A 25,663-nucleotide genomic window follows, 5' to 3' on the forward strand; every position below is an offset into this window, starting at 1 on the left:
CTTAAATGTTCTCTCTTATTTAGTCATCTTGAGCGCTCCCACTAGAAAGTCTATTCAGAAACCCACCATTACTGGAAACCTGGCTCCAGCTGAAATAGGAACGTGGTTTTGCTGGTGCTCAAAGGTGCTCTGTGACATATCTCACACAGTCTGGGACCGTGTTTCTGTCTCACTGTTCATGGTAACATAACAGAGACAGTAGCCTCCTTACAAAACCAAACACTACCCTTTCCCACCTTCTGATCTTATTTCAGAATGTGACTGCTAATCACCGAGCTAATGACGTCATTGCAGCAGAAGACGGTCCTCAGGTACTAGTTGGGCGCTTTATGTATGGACCTCTGGACATGGTAGCTTTAACAGGTGAAAAGGTAAAGTTCAAGTAATTAATTTCCTCAGTTTTCTGAATCGACTTTTACTAGAAACAGATCCTGTAAGCAGGGGATGTGTTGCCTGCTGTCGCACTCAGTGACTGCTGTGTTGATTTTTGCAGGTTGATATCTTCATAATGACTGAGCCGTCTTCCGGTAGGTGGGTGTACTTTGACACAGAGATATCCAACAGTAGTGGCCGGATATCCTACAGCATACCCAAGCAGAAGAGACTGAGAGTTGGTGTGTATCCCGTCAAAATGGTGGTCAGGTAATAGCTCCATGCTGGAACTACCGCTGTGGTGGGCTGTTGCAGTCAGGAAGACACCGAGGTGTAAGATTGAAGGGGGTGTGGAGCGAAATTTTCATCAGTTAGTTATCTTTTCTCAGTCTTGTCACTGTGGTGTCAGCTCAGATTTGAAGCATTGATTATCTGTTTACTGGCTGGTTTGGAGGTGCTCAGGCCAATGAGTTTATCCCTACTGCAACACAAATCCTCAGTGCAATTCCATTTAAGAGCACTTGATCTTGGAAAATATGAGGACTGGATGACTGTAATCAGTCTTCTTGTGACAAGAATATGTGACTTAGGATATTTTGCAGCCTATTCATTGGGGAAAAGACTGCTGAAGGGTATAGTTTTGTGTTCTTCAGACTGGTAAGAAGATTTTCTTATTGAAATTTACAGTAGAGGATGTACTGCCTTGCTCTCGGCACCTGTTTATCTGTTGATGTCAGGCTGATCAAAAGAGTTATCTTAATTCTGTACTCAAGACCATGCTTGTTCTAAATTGGGAAAAGGAAAATAAAAATGTCAGCGCCTGAAAATAAAAATTCATTGAAGTAAAATCAGTCAGCTCTCCTAGCTCTCCAGCATTTCTTTAAAAATCTCTGTGCTAAGTAAAGCATGAAGAATGAAAATGGGTGAAATAAAATTCATTGGCTGAGGTGGAGGACTGGGGTAGCTGTGCTTTTACAAAATCTTATGTTTAATAAAAGTCCAGTTTGATTTAGTACAGAGTTTTAGTTTCATACTGCATTTCATACTGCACTTAGAATTAAATTTCTTGGTGACTTAGGAAGGAGCTTTACGGCTTCCTTTGAATCCCTACTTTGGAGGCAAAATCAGTGGGATGAATTTAGCTGAAACAGAATGTGGTGTTACCCACCAGTTAACCAAGTCCAAAGTCAGTTTACAATCTTATGTAGAGCTAATTGAGGAGGAAGCAATGTGTAATAGAACAGACAATCAATTCAAGAGAAGAGAGTTACTTAAAAACAAATTAAGGTGTATTCAGAAGCTAAGCTCCAATGGGCTTTTAGACTGCAGGAGTAAGTTTCAAACAGGAATGAAAGAAATTATCCTGTCTTTGCTCACTAAACTGTGCACACATATTCTAAGAATTTTCATCACCAGATATGAATTTCTAGTTCATACAATAATTATCTTTCTAAAGAAAAGAAGATGTGGTCTTCGGACTACATTTATTAGGGAACATGAAGCCATGCATTGATAAGAGCTTTGAATCACTTTGTGCTCTATTAGTGTCTTAATGTCCAGACCTCTTGGGGAAAATACATCATGAGGAGAAGACTGCATTTCACATGCCTTTCCATGAGAAAAGCCATCTATAATTGCATTTCTCTGTTGGGTTAGGTTTGTTTTGGGGTGGGCTGCCTTTTTTTTAAAAAAAACCCACCTTTTCTGGATTGGTATTTCCACTGTAATTTGCAAGGATAGGGGGGTGGGTAATGCCAGTATTAGCAACTGTTTGTCTAATGGAGAAAAGCTGATTTGTGTAAGTACATGCCAATAATAGGTGCATATCACTTCTTCCCTTGTAATTTCTAATGATTTGCCAGTAACTGTAGACTGCTGGAAAAAAAATGTAGCTAATTTCTGTGTGCTAGGTGTGTATGTACGTGTGCATGTGCATACATATAGCGTTCATGCCTTATATATGTGCATATATAGAAAGATGGCATGTTTGAGTAGTAGTTTGAGTACTTCAGGGTACTTTTGGGGTTTTTTTGCCTGATTAGTTTAGGTATTTATACACATGTTATTTCTTATTAAAGTCAGCTTCCAAATTTGTCTTTGGAAAGCTGTTTCCTAAAAGTTTAAGTTTTAATTGCCCCACATAGGACTGAGATCAGAAGCCCTATTTGACAGTGATTTTGAAGCTGTAGATACAGACAGCTCTAATTTCAGGTCTTCACTAGAACATGCAGAAAGTACACTCTGACATTTTGCTTTTTAAATGTATTTATTGCTTTGACTCTCCAGAGGGGACCAGAGCAGCGCCACAAGTTACCTGACTGTGCTTCCCCGGGGAATGGAATGTGTCGTGTTCAGTATTGATGGTTCATTTGCAGCAAGTGTTTCAATTATGGGAAGTGACCCCAAAGTCCGAGCTGGGGCCGTTGATGTTGTCAGGTAAGTGAGGTTTGCACACTTCACTTTTAAAATCTTTGACTTTCCTATTTGAACACAATGGGAAGGAAGAGGGCAGAATAGGGTTTTTTTTTTTTAACTAAGTAAGCAACAGTTCTTTAAAGTCCAGGATTCCTTGCTTGGACATCAGTTCTGCCTGATTTTCAGAAGAATCTTAGAATGCTATGATTTACTTTGGAATTTGTAGTTTAAGTTACCTAAAGATTAAAGGTTGCTTCTCGGGAATATGGCCTTACAGTGTGTGCAGTGAATTAATAACAATTGCACGTGGTACTGTGATTAGAAAAGAGTGTATTTTGTGTTTCATGAACTTCAAATAAGGAAATACTTCTTCAAAAATACAAAGTGCCATGAATGCAAGAGTGGTTTTTTGAGGAAAAAATTAAAAGGCTTTTTAACCCATTCTTGCAAATCTGTTAATGTTGCACTGGACGGGGAAGTACAGCTCTAATTTTGGAACTTACATGGGAATGGAGGGATATAAATTTTCAAGGGTTTCCACTCCTTAGAGCTGAAATGGCAGGAAATCTGATTAAAGGTTTCAAAGGTAGCAGGACTCGATACGTAGAAAAGTCTATTCTAAATACATTTTAAAATAGCTCTCACATTTTGTATAACATATTGTGTAAGAATCTCTCTTGCTTCCCTCCATTTCCTTCAAGATGTAGACATTATTACTTAATTTCTCAATAGTACCAGAGATCTAGGCGTGCTGCTTTCCGCTTGCTGAAGGATAACATCTAACTTCTAACTGTCTCTGTGCTGAGCAAAGAAATGCTGACCTGAGGTCTGGGTCTTGTTTCTCTTTCTGCACTCACATAGTTTACCTGCTGTTTCTGACAGGCATTGGCAGGACCTGGGATATCTGATTATCTATATTACTGGCCGTCCAGATATGCAAAAACAACGTGTGGTTTCATGGTTGTCTCAACACAACTTCCCACAAGGGATGATCTTCTTCTCAGATGGACTTGTTCATGACCCGCTGCGACAAAAGACCATTTTTCTCCGGAATCTCATGCAAGAGGTACTAAAAACCAATTTATAACCGTAAAAACTTTTTCCAGAGACTGTTATCCCATGATGTTAGAGATCTCCCTTCCTTTTGAACAGTAAATCTCACTGGCCATCACAGAGTCTTTTGCCATTCCTCATTTCTTTTCTCACTTTTTAAAGAGCAAGGAAGGCTGATAAAACATCCAAAGGGGCCTCCTGGCATGACAAGTAAATAAATGAACTGCTTGTTCTTTCCTGTGTGCACATATGTAGTTCTTGCTGGCATGCAGGCAGAAAGATTTAGCTTTCTGTGGTTTGCAGAATGAGGTTGTTAACAATGAACTCATCTGCTGCTTCATTGCAAAACAAGTGCCATCCTTGTAGTGCATGGTGTTCGATAGAGCGTTCACTTTGGAAGTAATATTTGTTTCAGTGCCACATCAAAATCTGTGCCGCATACGGTTCCATGAAGGATATTTCTGTGTACAATGTCTTGGCTCTGTCACCATCCCAGATCTACATAGTTGGACGATCAACAAAGAAATACCAGGCACAGTGTCAAGTAAGTAACTCTCACTACTCCATCAGGAAGTCCTGGGGGAAGCAAGGAAACGCACATTGGAGAATGCATGGGCAATCACACATACATACAAAAAAGATAAAGAGCAGAGACAGCATTTCAGAGAAAGAAGGGCAGTTTTGCTTGCAGCTGAGGCATTTTCTGGCACAGTGGATAGTAAAGAGAATCGAGTAGTCATAGGTTGTATCTGCAAGTGCATGTGTCGTATTGCTGAATGACAGAATGGAACAGGTCACCAGAAAGAAAAGTGAGGGGTGGGTAGTATTAATACTCTGTAGGTATCTAATTGGGATGCCAAAGATAGGAACCTAAATCCTCATAGAGCTCATAGGTTGAGGCAGCAGTAATTTGTCTCTCCCTTTCTTTCCTTCCTGTTTCAGTTCCTCAGTGAAGGTTACGCAGCCCACTTGGCCTCGCTGGAGTTCAGTCTCCATTCACGACCCAAAAAGAACAACTCTCGGATGATCTTGAGAAAAGGCAGCTTTGGCCTCCACTCCCAACCAGAGTTTTTGCGCAAGAGAAACCATCTCCGCAGGACTATGTCTGTGCAGCAGCCCGACCCACCTTCCTTGAACCCCAAGCCAGAGCGTGCCCAGAGCCAGCCCGAGTCAGACAAAGATCATGACAGGCATTTGCCCTCCATTGCCTGGGTTCGAGGTGGAGTTCACAAATTTGAATCTGTCCCCTAGGAAGCCTGGGAATATAGATCTTGGGTGCACCCCATTCAACTTGTAGGCATGTCTCAAAGATAGTATTTAGGCAGCTTCAAACTAAGAAATTTAGAGGGGAACCTGTACCTCAGTCTTCCCTGCTCTGGATTCTGCCTTCTTACACCAACTGGGGAACTTCAGTCTGTTCCTCTTGACATGTTTATTGGGAAATTTTAAAACAATCTAAAACTATTGCAAGTGCTTATAACATCAAAGCAACAGAAAATATCCTTGGTTATTTTTTACAACAGATATAATAAAATGTGCAATAAGACAAAAAGCTGTAACAGGCTGATTTTACTCAGAGGGATCGTGGTATCAGCTAACTAGCTGCGCCTAAAGCAGTATAAGGAGTAGGTCCCATAGGTTACAGAGAAGGTTTACACTTCAGACATTGGATAGTTATATCTGTTTACATTTCACTTTCGATAAAGGGATAGACTTGCAAGGGAAGCAGAGGTGGGAACTACAGTAATGGGGGGGGGTGTCAGGATTTGTACAGCAAGATGCTTTTTGGGTGCCTTAAACCCAAGATTTACTTTCAGTGTACAGTGCTGTCAACAGACCCCAACATGAGCCCTCGTGTTTGTGTGAGGTGCTGGACATGGAATAAATGGGAGAACTCCACGTATGAACCAAATCATAAAAACTTCATGTTAGAAATAAATGTCTGCCACAGTTTGAAGCAGTTAGTGTTGCTGTTTACAAAGTAGTGTGCAAGCGTACAAAAATCACATTGTTTTGTGGAACTTGGTGGCTGTGCAAAATGTGTGGACTACTCACATGGAGATCGCTCTGACCATCTCGGTCCGAGAGACAGATCCCAAGATGGTGAGCTAAAGGGAGCCCTTTTACTGAGGGATCTATGAACTTCAGAGCAATTACTTTTTTCATTACTCTGATTAGAATCTTTACACTGGAGAAAAAAAGTAATGGAATTCCTATGGGTAAATTGTTTACCTTCTCGTGCTTTGGAACAACTGCTGTGTTAAGACAATCTGTAGCATTCAGAATTACAGCATTTGAGCTTCAAAGAATGGACATGCCAAATTACAGGTGCCAAATAGACGTTTTCCTACTGATTTAAATTTTTATCAGATCTCTCAATGAATTTATGAGAAGTAAAATGTGTGAAATTTTCCCCAAGTGGTAATATTTCTAAAGTGTTGTAGTTAGTTCAACATAGTAGCAGGTGTCAGGTTCTTCATGTAGATACTTCCACTGCACTAAATTCACCAAGAGAACTTTAATGACTGAACTGAAGCATGTTTCAAAACCTGCAATGAAATTACAAGTGCATGTAAACCCCCTTTTTCTTTAAAAGTTAAAACAGGACTATTGACAGAGAAAGCTTGAAGTCAATAGGAGAATTCTTTTCAGGTTGGTTGGTTTAATTTCGGGGAATGGGGGTGGAGAGGGTGTCATGCCTTTCTGCACCTCCCACTCCCCGCCTCAGTTTCAGGTTTTCCTGGTCAGTAGTTAGACCAGAAACAGTCTCTCAACAAGTCTTTGGTTAACGATTTTGAAAGTTGACGTGTAAAGCAAACAAGAAATGCAATGGAAAACTATTAACAGTGCAGAAGTAAACCTAAGTCTGTACTCCCTATTCACCCAAAAGTTTCAGTGTGATCTTTGAAAGGCATAATAATGTGGCTTTCGCTTTAAAAGGCAAGTAGCTTATAAATGGAGATCTTTGATTTTTTTAGACATTACTTGGCAAGATCATCAGTTATCTATTTTAAACTTCTTGATAGATCTCTGGCACATCAGTAACTTGTTTTTATAATCCTTTATAATCCTTCCTTTAAGGGAAGGGGTAATCTTTGCTGAAGATTTAGGAAATATATTAAAAGTTTGGTAGCTCACACTAATTGGGAGCAGGTAACTACATTACAGGGGGCTGGGTTTTTATGCTATGTTGCCAAGTCAGCCAGCTACCAAAGCTAAATGAAAGATATCCACAAACTACATTGAAGCAGTCTTCAGGTTTACAGATGCTTCCCCAGTAGCATCACACCTAGTTCTTTAACCCACAAATTTGGAGGAAATATTCTGTGTTCTGTCTTGGCCCACTGTGTCTATTAATTCTAATCAGAGAGTCCATTCCTCCTCCCACCCTCTGCAGCGAGGAGGAGCATCTCCCTCCCTCAGTTCACTGTTAATGTGCTCCTGATTGCGAGCTTTAAAAATGCGCGGGAATCCAAGGCTTGGGAGGTCACTAAGCAAATTTTAAATTTGCTGAGGGGACCTAAAAGCAACATTGATGGACTGCAACGTTCTTTTTAAGCACTGGGTGTTGTGTATCATGTCTCCTGACAGTAATCACTGTTTCTGCTGCAAAGTTCAAAGCTAACGTTGCTTTAGCCATCTACCTCTCGCATCCAAGAGACTCCAAAATCTATTTTTCATTTTAAGTTGCTGTAATAGAAAGGCCCGCTTCCTTTCAGAAGGGGGATCTGTGTGTAACTGTGACTGTGTTAAAGGAACTAGTGTCTGAGCAGAAGGTAGAGAAATCTTCTAGGTTGTTAAGATCTGTCTTACTCTTGCAGACACAATGCCATTTTGCAGGGTACCATGTCATGAAAATTCTGATTTTTGTGTATTTCTATTAATAACTGGGTCACCTTTGCAGTAGTCACTCTGCTGGCTTCTCTTAAGAACGTTATGAGTTAATAGTAGTAAAACAAATGCTAGTGTGTGTGTGCATGATTTAGAGTGGTCACGATTTCGAAGTTTCTACACGTGATGTAGCTAAAAATATTAAGCTAAAAATATTTTCCCTAACTTTGTTACCTTCAACATACGAGAGCTTATGTGGCCTTTGCATAATTCCAACACTACTTATTGCTCAGGGATAGAATGGTTTAACTCCTGATCACATGCCTCCAGCTGAGCACTTTGGCACACAGTGATACAAGCATTAAGTTGGAGGTTAAGGCTTCATGTTAATTAGGAGCCGAGCTTCTAAAACATCAGATGCCAGATGAATTTGTTTGAAAGCACTAGTCAGTTGCCACTGAAATGGTAAAACAACTTCTGTTGGAGCTGAGAGTATGAACAAGATGAGTGTGATTTTAGACATCAAATATTCTGTGGCGAAGGCTGGGGACCTCGTGCACATTGAACTGCCCTTGTGCTTTTTCCTGAGGTTTGCCTGATGATTCACTAGTTTTATAGCGTAATTTTCAATCATGTTTTCTCCCAGAACATTTCCTTCTGGTCAGAATTTTAGTTATGCACTTTGAGTTATGCACAGTTATCCACGTGAAATTGCATGCAGTGGTTCATGGGCATTCACTTTGCAATTGGATTTCTGTTTCACTTGTGCTTTCCTGGAGGATTATCAGTCCTCCTGAGCAGGCCCTTTGCTGAGGATGAGCTTGATCCTGCAGTCATCCTGCTCCTGCTGCCAGTCCTCGATGCTGCGCTCTCTGCACGATCGGGGCTGACTGCGCTTTAGGGGCTGCAGAGGTGCAAAGCACACGGGAATGGGGGTGCCGGGGGAAGGCGGGTTACATCCTCCACAGCTCCAGCACCTTTTGTGCCTCCCGTCTGTTACAGAAAAGCACATTCTTTTAACCTGCTGAATGGAGAAAGCAAAGTGAAGCTGTAAAACAAACCTGCTGTTGCAGCGGGTGCAGCCCTACAAGTCAAGGCAAAGTAGGGCACAGCTGGGAACATTTACTTCTTTGCCCTGTTGATATGGATCCAGCTTTAAATTACTGTAAAAAAAATGGCTGTGATTAATAGCAGTGGTAGACATATCTGAGCTATTGTGAAAATACATCTTCACAACTGTAGTGTTTTGGGGTTTCTTTTGTGTGTGTGTGTGTGTATGTGTGTGTAGCTACTGGAAGACACCTTAAGTGAAGTTTAGGTTCTGCTTTCACAGCAAATTTGTAATCAATATACTTTAAAAAATAATATTAAATGGCTGTTTATTCAATTTTGTTGTCTAGTTAGGTAAGTTTGAAAAAAAGATATTGTATAAAGAGTGCAGAATATTCCACAGACCTGAATAGTGATATTGATCCAAATCTGCTTATTATGAATAACTTTTTTTTTTTAAAAAAGTGTTTGCATACACTAGTGCTCTTGGAACAGAATCTTGCTTGACCAAAGTAGTCCTATTTAGTTTTGTGGCATGGTTTATAGCTATTCAGCATAAGTTTTTGTTAGGTGTAAAAATGACATGGCATTGATAATTCTTGTTCACTGGGGTTCATGAGAGCTGCCATTTTGATTTGTTTATATGAAAATAGAGTCTTAGTTCTTAGAGATTACTTTCACCTATTCCTCTAGCACCTAGGGAATTCATTTCTAAACAGTTAAAACTTGGACTAGTTATGTAGAATTGGAACCATCAGTAAACTAGAGGAAAAAATACTACATACCTTAATCTATTAAAGTAAGCAGAATGATGACACTTTATTTGGAAGCTCCACCATTCTGCAAAATAGCCTTTGTTTGCCATTATTAGTGATCAAGTTTTCCCATTTATACATTGCAGTCTTTAGGGCAGGGCACTGCCAATGTGTGTATTTAAGCAAATCCCCAATACTTAGATCTACAGTATCATCATGTACTTCATGGAATAAACTTAGAAGGGAAAAAAAGACATTTTTCCTTCTTTCTGTATTGTTTCCTGTCTTAAACTTGCTAAAAACTTTGCTTATGAGCATTTTTAATAATACTTGAAATCAATAGGTATTTTCAGTTTTTAAAATGTGCAAGTGCAACAGTTGTTACTCGGTAAATAGGATTTTCCCCATTTTTTTCCCCCCCTCTTGCCATCTAAGCCACAGAAAGGTGAGTAAATCATAAAAATAGTAGGTGGTTGGAGTATGGGCACCTTTTTAATAAGCTCATTGGCTTAATAACAGAGAGGAGAGATTGTACACCGCAATTTCATCATATTTCTGATTAGAGCTTGAAATGTGGGATCTGAAATCAAGATTTCTGCATTGAATTGTTCATTTTAGGCATGCAGGGGAGAAAGTGGCACTTTCCATCCTCATCTGGAGCTGGTACAGGATAGAATTCCCATAAACACCAAACTTTCCAACTTACCTCCTCAGCTTCTCCAAGAGCAATGGTTCCTCATGGTCCGTGTTCATAGCTTCAGCAGAAATTGTGGGTTTAACAAGGTAATTTGACTTCCATGATGTTTAATAACTCAAGTGTAAATATAGGTTCCTACAGATGATCCTCAATTCAGTCCCCATAGAAATGGAGGTAATAACACATTTTTCTGGATGAAAAGAACTCTTTTTCAGAAAAAAAGAAATGGCCTGGAGCAGCTAGAATCCTGTGCCATGGACTCTGGAATTGAAGTCAGGTGTTGGTATTTCCTCTTTCCCTCATTTTAGCTCAAGCCCAAGGTAAGGGAATTATAGTTTACCCTTTATTTGTATTTATCTCAATAAGCTACCTTTGAAACTGGATATAATGGGGGGGGGGGGGGGGGGGGGGAAGGACATAAAACAAATTTGACAGCTCATTTCTTACTTGTAAGGATGTACAGCACTTAATTGAGGGGGAGGGGCAGGTTGACAGGGATGTGTTAGGAGATAGTACATACCTGAGATTACAAGGTTGAAACATACTTCACAGATTGCAAGCTTTAAAGATAGGGTTATTCTGGGAGGACTGGTGTAGGGCCCAGAATGGCAGTCCTCTCACAGAACCCCAAGCCTTCCACATAACTTATTTTTCTATTTGTGGGGGACGGAAGGGAGCAGTCCACTTACAACTGAATTCATACAAGGAAACTTGAAATTGTACATGTTCTTTCAGTCTATAGTTTTATTAAGTGCGTACTTTTAAATATTGTTTGTCAGTGAGAAGGTTCTATCTGGTGACAAATGTTTATATTTCTTATGGCTGCCTTGTAAAGATTCAAAAGTGTACAATAATTAATTTCTTAATATGAAATAAGGAGTAAGATTTCTACAACTGGTATAGATTTTGATGTGAGCTGGTTTTTAAAATCTTATAACAGACTACTCACTTAAATAAAAATTTCCTTGCCTTTAAGCAGTGTCACTGATTTTTCTTACCAGTGATGTGGGAAGTATTAGAGAATCATTGTATGTGTCTTAGTAGCCACTGGAAGCAGTATAAATAGAGGCTGTTTAATACATCTGACTATCTGAAATAATACTTAGACTAGAGGCTGACTTTTCAGAAAACTCCAAACCTCCTTCCTTTTGAAAACTTATATAAGAAAATACTTCTGTGATGACACCATCTTCATGAAAGCTTTATAAAAGTAGTTTCAGTACATGCAAAGAATAACTTCAAGCTACCATTCCATATAGAAAGGTGGTTAAAAAACCCCACAACTAAAGCCACAACAGAAAAAACACACACACAAAAACTACATCAAGAAATAACACAGGCTAAAGCTCTCAGTCTCCTGAAAGCCTGGAAGTAAGGGTTGTGTTCGTGTTTCCAGCCTCATAAACTGTTTCACTATTTTAAAACAGTCTAGTTTGACAAGAAAAAATTGGGAGCAAGCTTAAAATCATTACTTACACATAAATCAGAATTAAAAGTGACTGTTTCCCATATTTTTTCTTAATGCCATTAAAATTTTAATAGTTACAGTTTTATTAAATTACATGTGCATCTTAAAAGCATAGAGCAAAGTTTCCCAAATCAATCTTTTGTTTGAAGGTTCATCTTAGAGTGAATCCGAGAAGCCTGCACAAAGCTGCTGCCATGGAAAACAGCCCTGTTGTTGAATTCTAGAAGCTTGAGAAATCTTTGCTTTAGTTTGAGAGACTGAACTTTGTTAAACTGAATCACCTACCAAAAAGGCTTGTCAAATGAATGTTATTTTTTTTAAAAAGTAATTATAAGCAAAATACAGGTATCAAATGCTTAGTATACTTCATCAAATAAACCCTAATAGGATTAGTTAGACTAATCTAATAGCAATTCTTAAGACCATGAATTAAGAGTCCTAATGTGGCTCCTCTTGTGGTGCGAGTGACTCTGCAGAAACCTGTTGCCTTGGAATGGCAGTTGTGGTCAGAACTCAAACAAGCCACTTCTGTTTCATTAACTTCCAGTTAAACATGATGCTTAACTTCTGGGTTGTTTTGTAAAGAGAAAAAAATTTTCAGGCTTTCAAAATAATGGACTGGTACTTTTAGTATAGAAAGTACTCATACTAAAACTCGTGGCGATTGGATACCAGTCTAAATACTACTGTTACCTGTGATCACCCTTCCTAAGCCTGTGGCCCCTGCTCTGGCCATTCCCACTGGTCAGGTCAACATGAGTTTCAAAGCACTTACTACCTTATGAAAGTCACATTCACGATGGTCCCTCATTGCGGCAGGAGATAACACCCTGTGGTACAACTCTGATTCTCCTGTTCTCTTGAAAAGAGAAAGCAAGGGAAGGGAAGTCCTGAGCTGCTTTGAAGAAAGATCATAAAATGTAATGGCTTGTTCAGTGTACAGAGTGCACCCTTTCAAGTGCTACACAGAGCTCTCCTTTATATATGCTCATAAACTAACAATAGTTACAGCCACCCCTGTCTAGGTACCAAGTGCTCAACAGAGTTACTTCGCTTGCCTTCCAATGGCTTGAGAAAGTTCCGAGATTGACGCGCAGACGGTAAGTTTTGTGCCATTAGATAGTAGTAGTTTGATATTGCGTGTTGCCTGCAGAAGAACAAGACTGCCATTAGCAGCATGAAGTCAGGTCAATTAACTGGTTTTCACGCAAATTACTGGAAAACTGTTAGACGGGAGCAAGGAAGAGGCCTGGGACCTGTACACTTTCACTGTATTAACTGTTCTAAACACTAGCAAGAAAATATTTTGTTGCCTTCAGTGAGCAGAAATGGCAGTACACCAGTTAGGTACTGCAATACTTTTAACTAGCAGCATTTCTTGTGATATAATCTAATTAATTAAAATGAAAAACATTTGACCCATACACAGAACTGGCAATTATAAACAGCTTGAGATCAAGGTTTTTTTCATCATGGAAAAGATGAAAAGGGAGCTGTAACACTAAACCTCACAGCAATTGGATACCAGAGCAGAAAGTCATATGCAAGACTCTAGGGGCACCTCCAAAATTATTTCACAATTATTCCAGTAGGCAACCTACAAACCAGCCAGTGACAGACACATTGTATGCACCTACACATGCAGGTGAACTGGAACAAATTGCTTAGTGGAGTAGTTCAATATCACTGTTTAAAGCTTTGGTCAAACATTTGAAACTGCTCTCATTTTTCCTGAAAAGTTACAGCAATCAACGTCTTAAACCTATCTTTGTTGCTAAAATAGGACATACTATTCAGGATGTAACTTTGCCTTTAACAAAAGGAACACTTCCAGCATAACAGGTGAAGATATTAATGTCACAATACAGATCTCAGTGAAGGTAATAGAGGCATTTACCTGGTAATGGTTCAATGAATTGACATTAGAAGTGATGTTTAGAAACTTACAGCAAAGAATTCCTGTTCCCATCCATTTAGGTACAATTGCTGTGTTTTAAAATGCCAGCAATAGAGGTATCAACTGCTCTTACTATGATAGCATCATCTTAACTGCTAAGACAATGCTAGGGATGGAAAAGAAAGGCTGTAAAATCAGACAGCTCAGGGTAATAGTTTGTTCTGTCATGCTTTCTGATCTTCATTAGTAATCAGTGAGAACTGAGGTTGAATGACAAAGACATTAGTACCAGTATTTTTCTAGTCTGGGGTGAGAAAAGCTGCCGTTTGCATAAAGCCCAACTTGCAGTTCATTGTGAACCCACAGGGATTCACTAATCCACAATATAGAGGTGAAGTTTTACAACTGCACAATGATCTGCTGGAGCAGAAACAGCCACAGTGACCATGAGAGAAGAACCCTGTGGTTCCACATAATAATACTTTAAAGAAGCCTGAGTTAATAAACCTTTCTCTCTCCAAACAGCAGGTTTTCTCCCCACAGATGCATGCAGGTATAGACAAGGTAAGTGAACAACTACTTTACCTGGTTGATACTATCTTCAGTTACGAATGAGAGAAACTGTCATATCGCTAACAGATGGGAGAATATTAGGAGTGAGATTTAGCGAACTTTCAATGGATATGATCATTAACTCAATACAAGATTTAACCTATAGTTATCTAGAAATGATCTCATTGGTAAAAATTGAATTTTTGGAATTATAGAGGATTTTAAGCCCTTACCTCTTTGTAGATAAAAGTACTTAATGCTAAGCCCTCTCTAGAGGATTTTAGGTGCTTGACGGTTAATTACTGAATACTTGACATCAACTGTCCTAAGAGAGGAAGAGGTTTAGGGAATTGCCCTGTGATAAGGGCAATTGCCAAAAGTTGAAGGACAGTTAGTAGTATTTAACTTTCCTCTTGCACAATGGCATCCTCAAATACCTGGGAGATATGCTTCAACTGGCAAATCCCTGAGGAGACCAGCTCCAGCTGGAAGCCAAACTCTCCACAAGCAGAATGATCTTTACTAAAGATCAAACAGGACAGACTGACGAGGTGACACTGCCCAAACCTCTATCCCCGCAGTAGCAACTCCAGTTACCTCCAGGCTTCACCCAGAGTTTAGGGCTGTAGCAATCATGCCCTTAATTCCACTCACCAACTGCTTCACATCTCCATTCACCCCCAAGACAGCTATCTTCCAATTCAGACAATGGGTTCAGATTCACAAGGCTTGGATTCAGCTTCTAGCTTTCACATTTCTCACGTGACTTTGACCAAAACAAAAACCTGCACATGCATTATGAAGTATTTCCCTAGCTCACATCCCTTTATGTAATTTGTGTTAAATCTTTGAGGCAAGAGTCTCTCTACTCTCAATAAAGACCTCAGCATAAGCAGAGCTATTCCAAATATCTTTGTAATAAAAATAGCAACTTTGGGAAAGTTAGAGCTAAGTAGGAGTGAGATGTATTGAGAGCTTTTTTCTTTACCAGAAAGGCATCAGCAAAGAACTCGGGTGTGTCTCTAGTTTCTCACCACCAGTCCCCATCAGACAGATGGTGGGAGTGGGAGAGTGATTTTTTTTTAAAGTTCTTGTCACAGCACAAAATTAAGTTTCATGTTTCAGCTTTATGCCGTGCTCAGTCCCTCTCTGTACAGGGACCTGTAACTATTTCTTACCTATTCGAACAGCACACCCTTTCAGGGGAATAGGATAGCAACCCTCCTATCTTGCCTTTCACCTTGCAAGATACTCTAAGCACAGTTAAAAAAAAAAAAAGGAATAAGGTTTACAAAAGAATGTGGCTTACATCCTTCTGCTGGCAGAAGCAGGTGATGAGTAAGGGCTCTTCAGTGCTGCTGCTCTTCTTGATCTCCGGAGAGAGACAGCACCTTTACCAAGCCAGGATGAGAAACCCCTCCCTTCTTTGTGTTCTGATGCCCTTGTTGGCTCAAGCAAGGCTCTTTTGCTAGATCTTGGGGTGCCTTTTGAACTGGCTGTTGGAGTAACACTCTTCTTACGACAAGGGGTTTGAGGTGTATTACTTCTTTTCTTGGTAGAACCGGTTGCAGAGTTGCTGCTGATGGATTCAGCTGGGAAGGTCACGATCGAGCATGCTGGGCTTTGGCAAGACTTCTGTATTTTCTGAAAGAAGCATTAGACAAACATGTTATGAACTAAATAAACTCAATTAGCCTGGAGTTTGGAACCAGAAAGACAAGGATCTGAATCCCTAGCTTGCTCTCCTGTATCAGGTTTAGTCTAGCCTGAATGCTTCTCAACCCTCTGTACCCGTTCACATTGGAGTCCTTTGCTCCCTCAGTCCTTGGAACTTGTCAAGCACCTCAGCAGGCACTGGAACAGAGCTCCTGCTGCTCTTACACAGGAAGGAAACAGCTCCCCAAACACGTCATAGATGCGGACATCTCCACCAAAGGGAAGTGCAAGCTTGAGTTTGCCACCCTGCTACCATCTAGCAGTTTTCATCAGTCCAGATTTAGATTGACTATAATGAAGTACATGATAACAAATAGTGTGGGTACAGGAAAAGGAGTAAAAAAAAAAATAATTAAAAAAATCCAAAGCACTGCACAGTTCTCAGAAACAATTCTTTGCAAGCAATGGCCGTCTCTACCCACCTTCCTTGTGAAGGCTGCTCTGCCATACGTGATGGAATACAGTAGGGGAAAAGCATTTCTTTAGTAATAAAGTAAAAGTCTTGATGAAACTACATCTCATATTTCTTCTTTTTGCCTTCCTCCCTGTTCTGCCAGATCCATAATTTGCCTGTCTATACTTTAGCAAGGATATTAAAGATTTTTCTAGTTAGTGACAACCACAACAGTGTGCAAGTGTGTCAGATAGACTGGAGTACAGCATTCTGTAGAGTCCAGAAAGCTTAGTACTGACGTTGAAGCAAAAACTGAACTCTATCCACATTCCACTGCAAAGACAAAGTACCTGGGACACTGTTCCAAAAGCATTTTTTGCTGTTCTTTTAATAGTCTGAAGAGTTGGGCACTTCTGTCTTGCTTCCAGACTTTCCCTAGTTGGGGTCCTATGATAATTCAGCTCTACATGCTGTAATGGTACTCGCTTTCGTAGAGACATGCGGATGGTATTGAGAGAACTCAAAGAAGTCCTTCTCTTGAATTTGTCAGGTACAGGGCTCTCATCCTCATCGAAGTCACCTAGGAGCTGGTGTTTCCGCCAGGCCATTGTTGCCTTGACGTTTTGGAGTACAGATACCATCTTGTTCCAGTTCTCGGTCAACCTTGTTTCTAAAACAATCAAAATGAGAGAAAGAATGAGAGCAAGAATAAGAGCAAGGTACAGCACAGTGTGAAAAAGGAGAAATGGAAAGCATTTTACAATATATTCAGTTACATTTGCCTGAAACAACAAAACTAGAGCTGAGCAGGCTTTTACTTGGAGGCATTGATTTTTACAGCTATTTAGGTCTGTGTGCCCATGAAGAAGTCTCATACTGCATTTCCAGCGCTGCACATCAGACCACCTAAGCTGCGAACCTCAAGCTCGCAAGGCAGAATACTCTGTATCTGCGAGTTTCTTGTTGGTGTCTCGACTAAGGTCTCATATCCCAGAGCTTTGCCCTCATTCCAGTTCATCCGGAACCCACGGCAAAGGCTACCGGCAGCTCCTGCGCCGGGCACCGCACACCGAACGCGGGCGGCGGGGCTGTGTCCTGAGGCTCACCCGGGCCGCCGCCCCCCGCCGGCGGCCCCACCGCCCGCACGGCTGCGGCCCCACCGCCCGCACGGCTGCGGCCCCACCGCCCGCACGGCTGCGGCCCCGGCTGACGGCACCGGCTCTGCCCCGCGGGAGCTGCGGCGGCGGCGCAGGGCGGGCCCCACCGACACCGGTGTTTCACACTGAAACGAGCGGAAAAGGCGACGCGGAGGCCGGCACAGGCCTCTCACACAGCCAAGAAACCGGTGCCGCTCCGGCGGCTGCTCTCACCGAGGCTGGGCTGTTCGGGGCTGCACTCACCGGAGCCGGGCCGCTGCCAGCAGGAGCCTCCTCGCGCTTCGCCGCCACCGCGTTTGAACGCTGCCCCGCCCACTCCGGCTCCTCGGATTGGCGCCGCCGCCGCGGCCCCTCCCCATTGGCTGCGTTCCTCGCGCGCGCGGCGGCCCTGCACGTCTCGGCGCCTGCGTATCTGCTGCGGCCGCTCCGGTGGGCCCAGGGCGGGCCCAGGGCGGGGCGATGCGGGCTCCGCGTCCCCTCGCTGTGCCGTAGCGTCGCTGATGGCGGCTGTGCCCGAGCACGGCAGCACTACTGCCCTTTACCGCGGGGTCGGGGCCTGTGCGGAACTGTAGCCCAGAGCCCCACCTCAGGCAGGAGTCGCAGGAGGCCTCAGTCCTTGGGCGTCCAAGCCGCCCCGACTTTTCTGGTAATTAATTGTGAGCCAGTGCCTTAAAAGGGTTTTTGTTGACAGCTGGTGTAACTGTACAGTGTTGTACTGTAAACCATCTGGGGTGTCCTCTGTAGAAAAGAAAGACCAAGTGTAGAGAATTTGGTTTGGTTTGGTGTTGGGTGTTTTTTGGGCTGGGCTGGGTTTTTTTTATCCTACTGAAAGGAAAACAAGACATGCAGTGATTTTGTCTTTAAAACATTTCTATCTGAAAAATTGCTCTGGAAAGAGCTGTAGCAGCTTCTGGGTTTGTTTCCCCAAGGTTTGGTTTGGTTTTTTCCCCCACCAAGTTAAACTCCGAGCTGACGGCTAGAGACACCTCTGTAGCTAAGACTTGGATCAGAGCCACGGGAAGCCAACACAGTAACACCACAGGGTACCTCGAGTCCCACTATCGGCTTCTTACAAACATACTTTCCCCAAGTTCCCAAGAATTATGGTTTAAAAAAAGCTCCACATTATGGTGTTCGTACTCCTTTGTACTCACACACTATAATATGGGCGAGTATAGCTCAATAAATATCCCTAATAAATAGACGTATTTCTATGTATTACAGCTTTGAATGCTGTTCTGCTTCTAGACCTTTCAATGGCAAAAGATACCATTGGTTGCACACGAGATAAATAACATGGAAGAAGGGACATTTCTTCTTATTCTGAAATTTTATTGCCAAGTGGGAGATCTCATCAGGCATTATAGAGCATAGATAGCTGTGAAACAGACAGTCGTAACTACCGGGTCAGTTTTAATTACCTTGCACACCTAGAACCAGGACAGCATTGAGCCAAACCAATAAATTTCAGCAGGAGCTGGCTCTTTGGAGCACGCATGATCTCCCAGTACGGTGGCTTCAGAAGTCGTTAATGTGAACAGTCTCTCTCATTTGCATGCAGAGCACCTCATCAATGTACAATGTATTCTCCTTCACACGGATCTCCTCCTCCAAGGAAAGCTGTCTGCGACTCAGACCTTTCAGCTCTGTCTCAGCCTGTGCCAGTGTGTCCTTTAACCTAAGAGGAAAAATACAGACAAACATTAGTTGAAAATACATTAATAGGGGTTTTTTTTCATATGGGATAATATCTGTGAGTGAAAAAAAGAGATGAAGGGGGATTCACAGAGAGACAATATCCTTGCTGCTTCCCTTAAAGTGTCCTGCTCTTAAGGGAAAAGCAATTCCCAACCTTTCAGGGAGAATAGCTGGGACCCAATGTTACTTTGACTCATTAAATTAACCAGTAATCTATACCACAGATTTTCCACTCTTCCATCATTTCCACTTGCCTCTCAATATTTTTTGTGATCTCTTGAACTTCACTAGTCAGCCTGTATTGCACTGTGTCATAACACAATTCCACATTGGGGCGATGGTTTCTTGCTTCCAAGCGAGTTTGAGCCACTTTAACAGGTCCTTCTTTATCAGCGATTGCTTTCTTTAAGGCTGCAATGTTCTTCTCCTGTGAGGCAGTCTCATCCATCACCTTAACAAATCCAACAGAAGGAAGTGTTGCACACTGTCTCTTACAATGGGTGAAGTCTCAAAATCTTTAATAGTTATAGTAACAACCGTCACAGTAATACTCATGTTAGGATGTTATTTCATCAAACAATATTTTACAAAGGTCAGCCAGGATTATGATTCCTTCCTTGGAAAGCAGGTGACACTGTTCTGAGCGAAACTGGAGGTTGACGCTCAGCAATTAATTTTTAATATTAACACTTTGTTTTCATGTATCAGATTTTGAGCACGTTGACCCTGGTTTTATGTGATTAGGCTTTTATATCACAGTCATGAAAATTATATAGGAGCGGCATGTAATTAAAAGTCACAAGGGAAATCCTGACTTTACTGATGTCTACAGCAACACTTACATCAAGTCAGTGATTCCAGAAATTCACCTCTCTAGTGGTGCACACAGAGCTGAGAAAATAAAATCTAAGATTACATTTTTGGGGGGAGGAAGAGGAAAATGTGGCAGGCGTTGCCAATATTGCAAAGGTAAAATTCTTAAAGCAAAATAGCTCAAGACACTGGGTTGCAAAAATGGGTAGATAAGCCAAGCCCATGGTGTCCCCCTTTTCACTGACTGTCCCCTGCCGCTCACCATCGCGAGGAGCCTCTCCAGCTGGTGCTTGGCGTCCCTGACTTCCTTCACCCTGTTCCTAAAGGCCACGTTCACTGCCTCACACTGCCGGCGCATGTCACTCGCTGTCTGTGACAGGATGCCATCGATCAGCGTCCTCAGCACCAGAGAATTGTTTCTCTGCGTTTCAGCCTTTTCAACGTTTATGTCTGAGAAATCTGTCCAGTCTTCAGGGCTAACAAAACTGAAAAAGATCCAAATAGAAGGTTATCAGCTGGAAGCATGAGGCCCTCTGTGACTTCATGAATCTGTAACTGCTCCACAAAACCAAGAACAAAGCAGTACTGTTAACTGCACATCTCAGCTGTGCTGGGAATTCTACAAATATAAAATTAAGAGCCTCTCTGTTGCAAACATTTCAGAAGGAAGCAGAAAAGGGTAGGATGGAAACAAATTTGCTAAAGTCACAGAGCAACTTTGTTGTAATGTTCCTTTCTCTGATAAAGGATTAAGTTGCTTTGGGGGAAACACAGATAATAACCAGTATCTCTTAGAACACCTTTCATTAATTGAGCTGTTATTACTACTATAATTCAGCTGTAACTATTAATAGCAGGTAACTATTCACGCAAAACTTTCACTTGGTCTCTCACACCCCTGTAAGACAGTCCCGTGTAGACCCCAGTTGGAGCAATAGTTGGGAAGCCACCCCCCCATCTGCATCCCCGACAGAGTCAAACTGTGCACCAGGGGCTTGCAGGCATGTCTTTGGAAAGTTCCTCACAGGGTTCCTTGTTTCACTGGGTGGGCGTATAGAGTGCTAATTGTCATTTGCCTGTAGCAGCCAACATGGATGTGGTCTGAGTTACGCAGCCTGTCACTGATGCTCACCTGCTGGCAGCAACACCTGTCGGTCTCTAGGTCCTCCCCATTCGTCACTTCTCACAGAGCCAGTAGTGTCCTTGGGACACTCACACACGCTGCTTTCTTGATATGCTTCTTTTCAGCCCATTTTTCTGTGGTAGCAGTTTCTTTGTCTAAGCCTCTCATACTAACTAACCCACACAGAAAAGGTGTTTGGCAGGTTAATGACCGAGTCAGACACTGACTCCACACCTCACGTGTCCCAGCCCAGCACTCTCTCCAATGGGACACCCAGGGAGAGGAAAGGAAGTTAGATTGTTAAATCTACTCTGCGTTTAAACAACATGTGAAATTTTTCCTTAGCTAACTCTGAGCCTCAAAAACTAACTGCAGTTCACTGGGAACATGGTTATTGTGTCTTATTTCACATACTAATTACACAGATATTAGTGATGGACAGAAGTATAAGAAACAATCTACAACAGACAGATGATGGACAGATATAGCGTGTTTTATACAAAATTACTTCAATCTCGCTATTACTGGAACAGCTTATACTAGTTCTATGTTTATCATGTTCATTGAAGTAAATAACCACTTACGTTCCTTTTATTTTCACTGTATGATCAGCGTATCTGATATCAGGAGTGTTGTTTGTCAAGCTAGCACAGTAATTATCAATCATCAAAGCTGTGAACTTGTCCTTCAGATCCATTTCCAGGTTGTATTTTGCTGAACGGTTTAGTCTAGGAGGAGAAACAACTGGACTCTAAGCCAAAGTGTAGGCACACACAGGTGTCCCTAACATGCATTCACATGTGCATTAGGTAATACAAATGCTGTTATGGAATTCTTCATATATGAACTGTTAATTGCAAAGTCCCAAAATCTAGAGCATGAAGCTGCCTTCATATAAATTGATGGCATAATTCCCAGTAGAATTAAAGGCACCGGACTGGATCATGAGAAGACCAGGAATTATGTGCAAGTACTTTGAGTTCTAAAGAGCAGAACTTCTCACCATTACTGATCAAATGGTATGAATTAGGACTGACCTCCTGTAACTGTTTAACAATGAAGATAACTTTGGACCTGTGTGCAGCCTGACCCCACAACTTCTCAGGATTATGGCTGTCCTACTTTTCAGCTAATCAGTGTTCAGTTACGCTCTTTGCCTCTGCACCTGATTTGCTCGTTGGTTTGTTCCAATGTACGCTCAAGCAAAGCAATAACCCCCTGGAGGACTTCAGCTTCCTTCACCAGTTCCTGTTCCACTTCGTCGTGCACCAAGTCAATCCCAGTTCGCCTCTGCCTAAACAAAAAGAGGAAAAGCCATCAGCCACATTGACCAAATGCTTGCAGCAAGCAGAAGATGATGAAGCCCAGCTTTCCAAATTGAAAGCTTTTCCTTGCCACATGGAAAACTTTTCCTTTATGGCCTTGGTTCCTCAGTGTTACAACACCTATATCAGACTGTGACTCCACTGCAAAGAGAGGCAGGTCCTTAGTTTGCAGCCTTTTTTAGTATTTGTTAAAGGTTCATTAGCTAGATTATTTTTCTCTCCCTAAATGCTTTTCTTCTTAATCTTCTCACCTGTTCAGGAGACACTTTTGGGCAATGTCAAGTGGCTCTTTACAGCTCTCCAAAGATTTCTCCAGCCTAGTCTTGAAAGTCAACAGTACCTCTGTCTCATGAAAAATTTGTTCAAGTTTGTTATCTAATTCTTGCTTCCAGAATTTTATTTCTTCCTGTCTCTGTTCTGCAGAACGAAAATTGCAAACGTATTAATACCAGCCCATCTTACATATCAGAGCACTGTGGGTCAGATCTTAGATACGGCTAAAACCAGACTTACTCTACAGCAGAGTGTATGATGTCGTGCTGTAGACTGATATGTGGAAACAGTTTGGCAACTCTGTGTCAGGTTTGGTTGGAATAGCTTTCTGTGTGTTTTGGAGAAGTAATTAATTTGTTATAAGATAAAGAATCTTCCTCTAAATATTTTTTAAAATATTATTTTTTATATATATATCAGAGAGCATGGCATTGACATATATTACTATTCACTATTAACTAATTTTCTAAAAGTCCATTTTAAACATATAGCTCAAATAACACATCTTGACACTTATAGAATACGTGGAATTACCTATTTTCTTGTTGACATCACTTTGGGTTTTCTGTGTTGTCTTTTCTATCTCATCCAGCAGCCTCCGGCTCTCAGCTGTCACGCGTTCTGACCTGGATTTCTGAGACTCCGTGCTGGCACTCTGCATCTTGTTTGCAATGTCCCATTCTGAGGGACGAAACTCGGGTGGAGCTTGCAGTAGCCTGGCCATTGTTTTTTGGAAGGTTTCTGGATATAACTCAGGTTAGTTCTTGGAATGTGAAATCTGAAAATAGGAATAGCATTATATTTGGTTGCAGAAGCAAAAACGGGAGAACAGTGAGAAGGTCCATGAGGGTGAGAAAAATTCTTGCCCCTTTTACCTGCAAAACGATGCAGGTATGAAAATAAAAGACTTCTTGCTCAAGGTTCCAAAGCTTTGCTAAGGTGTGGGGGAGAGGGTTTGCAGTGGGAGAATGAAGAAACAGAAGAATTTGGGAATGGAAGCTAGGAGGAGAGAAAGAGGCTTGAAAGTGGAACTGAGGAGATGGGCTGTCTGTGATAGGAGAGAGAAGGGAAAGAAAATGAGACCGGTGAGGAAGGACAGACTTATTAATTGACAACCACAGAAAAATGAGAAGAATTGAACAAACATTAAAGATAAATAGTATCCCACAGGTTGGAGAAGTAAACACCTTTTAAGAATATGGCCGGAGAGGTGGGTGAACTCTAGGTTGTAAAAAAGAAATGGTCATTAGAAAACAAAAAAAAAAGAGAGAGAGAAAAGAGGACCTGGAAAACAGGAAAAGCTGAAGGAGGAAATACAGCAAATAAATGAGGAAATGGGAAAGCCTTGGAAGGGCTAAAGCAGACCAAAGCACCCTGGTTTAATGTGGGGTGACCAATGCCCAAAATATACGCAAAGTCACAGCAGTGTGATTATCCGTTTTCCCATTCTTGCACTGTGTTCATCCCACTTTCCTGAGGCAGCCCCGCACCCAGACACGCACAGCTTCGCCCACAGCCCAGCGCAGGAGCCCCGAACCCCCCCGGCTCCCTCGCACACCTCTTGGCCGACGCTGGCCCCGCCTGGCCAGCGCCCGAGCTCCAGCCCTGGCCAAGAGCCGCGGCAGCCGTTCCCCGCGACCGGAGCCCGTTCGCTCCCGCAGCAGCAGCCGGTATTTCCCGTGAAAGGCGCAATGAAACAGCCCTGGCGGGTGACGGCGGCAAACAAACCGGTTGCCATGGGAACGGCAGCCGCTGCGCTGCCGCCCGGCGGGCGATCCGGTCAGGGATGCTGCTGCCCGTCCCCTCTTCCCGGGTCAGATCTGTCTGGAACTAAAAACATTTTCTTTGTAACATGAACTGAGCTCGGTCCCGCAGCTTTGGACAGTAATTTTTCATCGATTTATTGCAGAAACGCATAAAGATAGTGAAAGCAAATGAAAGGTGTGTTGGGTACCTAGCGATCTAAAATGTCAGTCATAAAACAGCCTTAGCAGCATGCTCCATCTTTACAGCAACTATATTCTTTCCTGGGACAAAAGAAATTGGGAGCCAGACAGAAGAAATGAAGGAGACAGAAGAGTGTTACATCAGATGGTAGGGTTACACCCCTCCGTACAGCCCTGACGTAGTTTAGACCAGGTGTTTTACCACCACCTCTCTGAAGTGGGAAGATTTTAGAAAACCTGTACAAATAGCTTCTGGGTAGCTGTGAAAACAAACTAAATTATAGAAAGGATGTAAACTCCCTCAGTGAACTGGCAATAATTTTACCATCTAAAGCTTCCTTTATGTAATTATTTGCTACTAGACCTACATTGGTCAAGCACTTACCTGTGTCTTTAGCATCAGATCACACATGAAAATCATCCACGACCTGGGACTGTGAAGGAATGTGATGTATAAAGTCAGTATTGTCTCTCTTGTAGCCACGATGCAACTTGGCTCTGCTAGTCAATGAAAAGTATTCTGCTGTCAAAATGTAAATATGTGTATCGCACACGCCAGTTGTGGAAAGATTTCTCATCATGCTCACTCTAATCACTTCTCCAAAACACAAGTGCAGTGTATTCATCCTTAGAGTGCATTTGGTGGAGCAACAGGTGCACACTTAGTCCTCAGAATTACAGTCATTCAAGACAAAGTCAAAAACTGAAGACAACGGCACTCACATGACAAATGCAAACAGCCCACCCAACCTCTGTCCACCCACACAGAAGCTGGGAGATTAGCAATGCCAAGGATCCTGCTAGTTTGACCAAGTATCTTGTAGATACTTATAATATAAGCATATACATATAATATGTAAGTATATTCAAAAGTCTTTCCAACTGTTTCCATAGTGTCATAGCCTAGCTACACTTCAAACAGAATGCGGTGATCCAGACCTTCAGCATTTAGCTTATACTTTACCTTTGTACACTTTTGGTGTTTGGGGTTTTTTTCTGAGACTGCTAACAAACTGGTTGTTTCATTTGTGGTTTCTTTAGTAAACTTCACTAGAAAGGCAGGCTGAACTAAAATCTTATTCCAAATGCCACCGAACTTCTGTACTTTTCAGAGCACACAGCACCATG

The 25,663-nt window shown here is 41.9% G+C and overlaps 2 protein-coding genes across 2 annotated transcripts in view; one reads left to right on the forward strand and one right to left on the reverse strand.

The window, feature by feature from the left end:
• PITPNM3 (PITPNM family member 3) overlaps positions 1–5,387 on the forward strand; it is a 73,333-nt gene extending 67,946 nt beyond the window's left edge. The window contains exons 15-20 of the mRNA XM_074160901.1: positions 255–371; positions 494–642; positions 2,659–2,808; positions 3,670–3,853; positions 4,256–4,384; positions 4,783–5,387. Coding sequence (XP_074017002.1) covers positions 255–371; positions 494–642; positions 2,659–2,808; positions 3,670–3,853; positions 4,256–4,384; positions 4,783–5,091 — 1,038 coding nt within the window. The 3' untranslated portion in view covers positions 5,092–5,387. The remainder of the gene's footprint in view (positions 1–254; positions 372–493; positions 643–2,658; positions 2,809–3,669; positions 3,854–4,255; positions 4,385–4,782) is intronic.
• Positions 5,388–18,680: 13,293 nt separating this feature from the next.
• On the reverse strand, positions 18,681–23,377 carry TEKT1 (tektin 1). The gene is made up of 7 exons (XM_074160952.1): positions 23,124–23,377; positions 22,568–22,733; positions 22,157–22,285; positions 21,576–21,719; positions 20,131–20,353; positions 19,310–19,506; positions 18,681–19,035 (listed from the first exon to the last, which is right to left on the reverse strand). The coding sequence occupies exons 1-7, from the start codon at positions 23,311–23,313 to the stop codon at positions 18,876–18,878; spliced, it is 1,209 nt and encodes a 402-aa protein (XP_074017053.1). The 5' UTR covers positions 23,314–23,377; the 3' UTR covers positions 18,681–18,875.
• Between the last annotated feature and the right edge of the window lie 2,286 nt (positions 23,378–25,663).

Source organism: Numenius arquata, chromosome 18 (assembly GCF_964106895.1).
Source record: "Numenius arquata chromosome 18, bNumArq3.hap1.1, whole genome shotgun sequence".
Lineage (NCBI taxonomy): Eukaryota > Metazoa > Chordata > Aves > Charadriiformes > Scolopacidae > Numenius > Numenius arquata.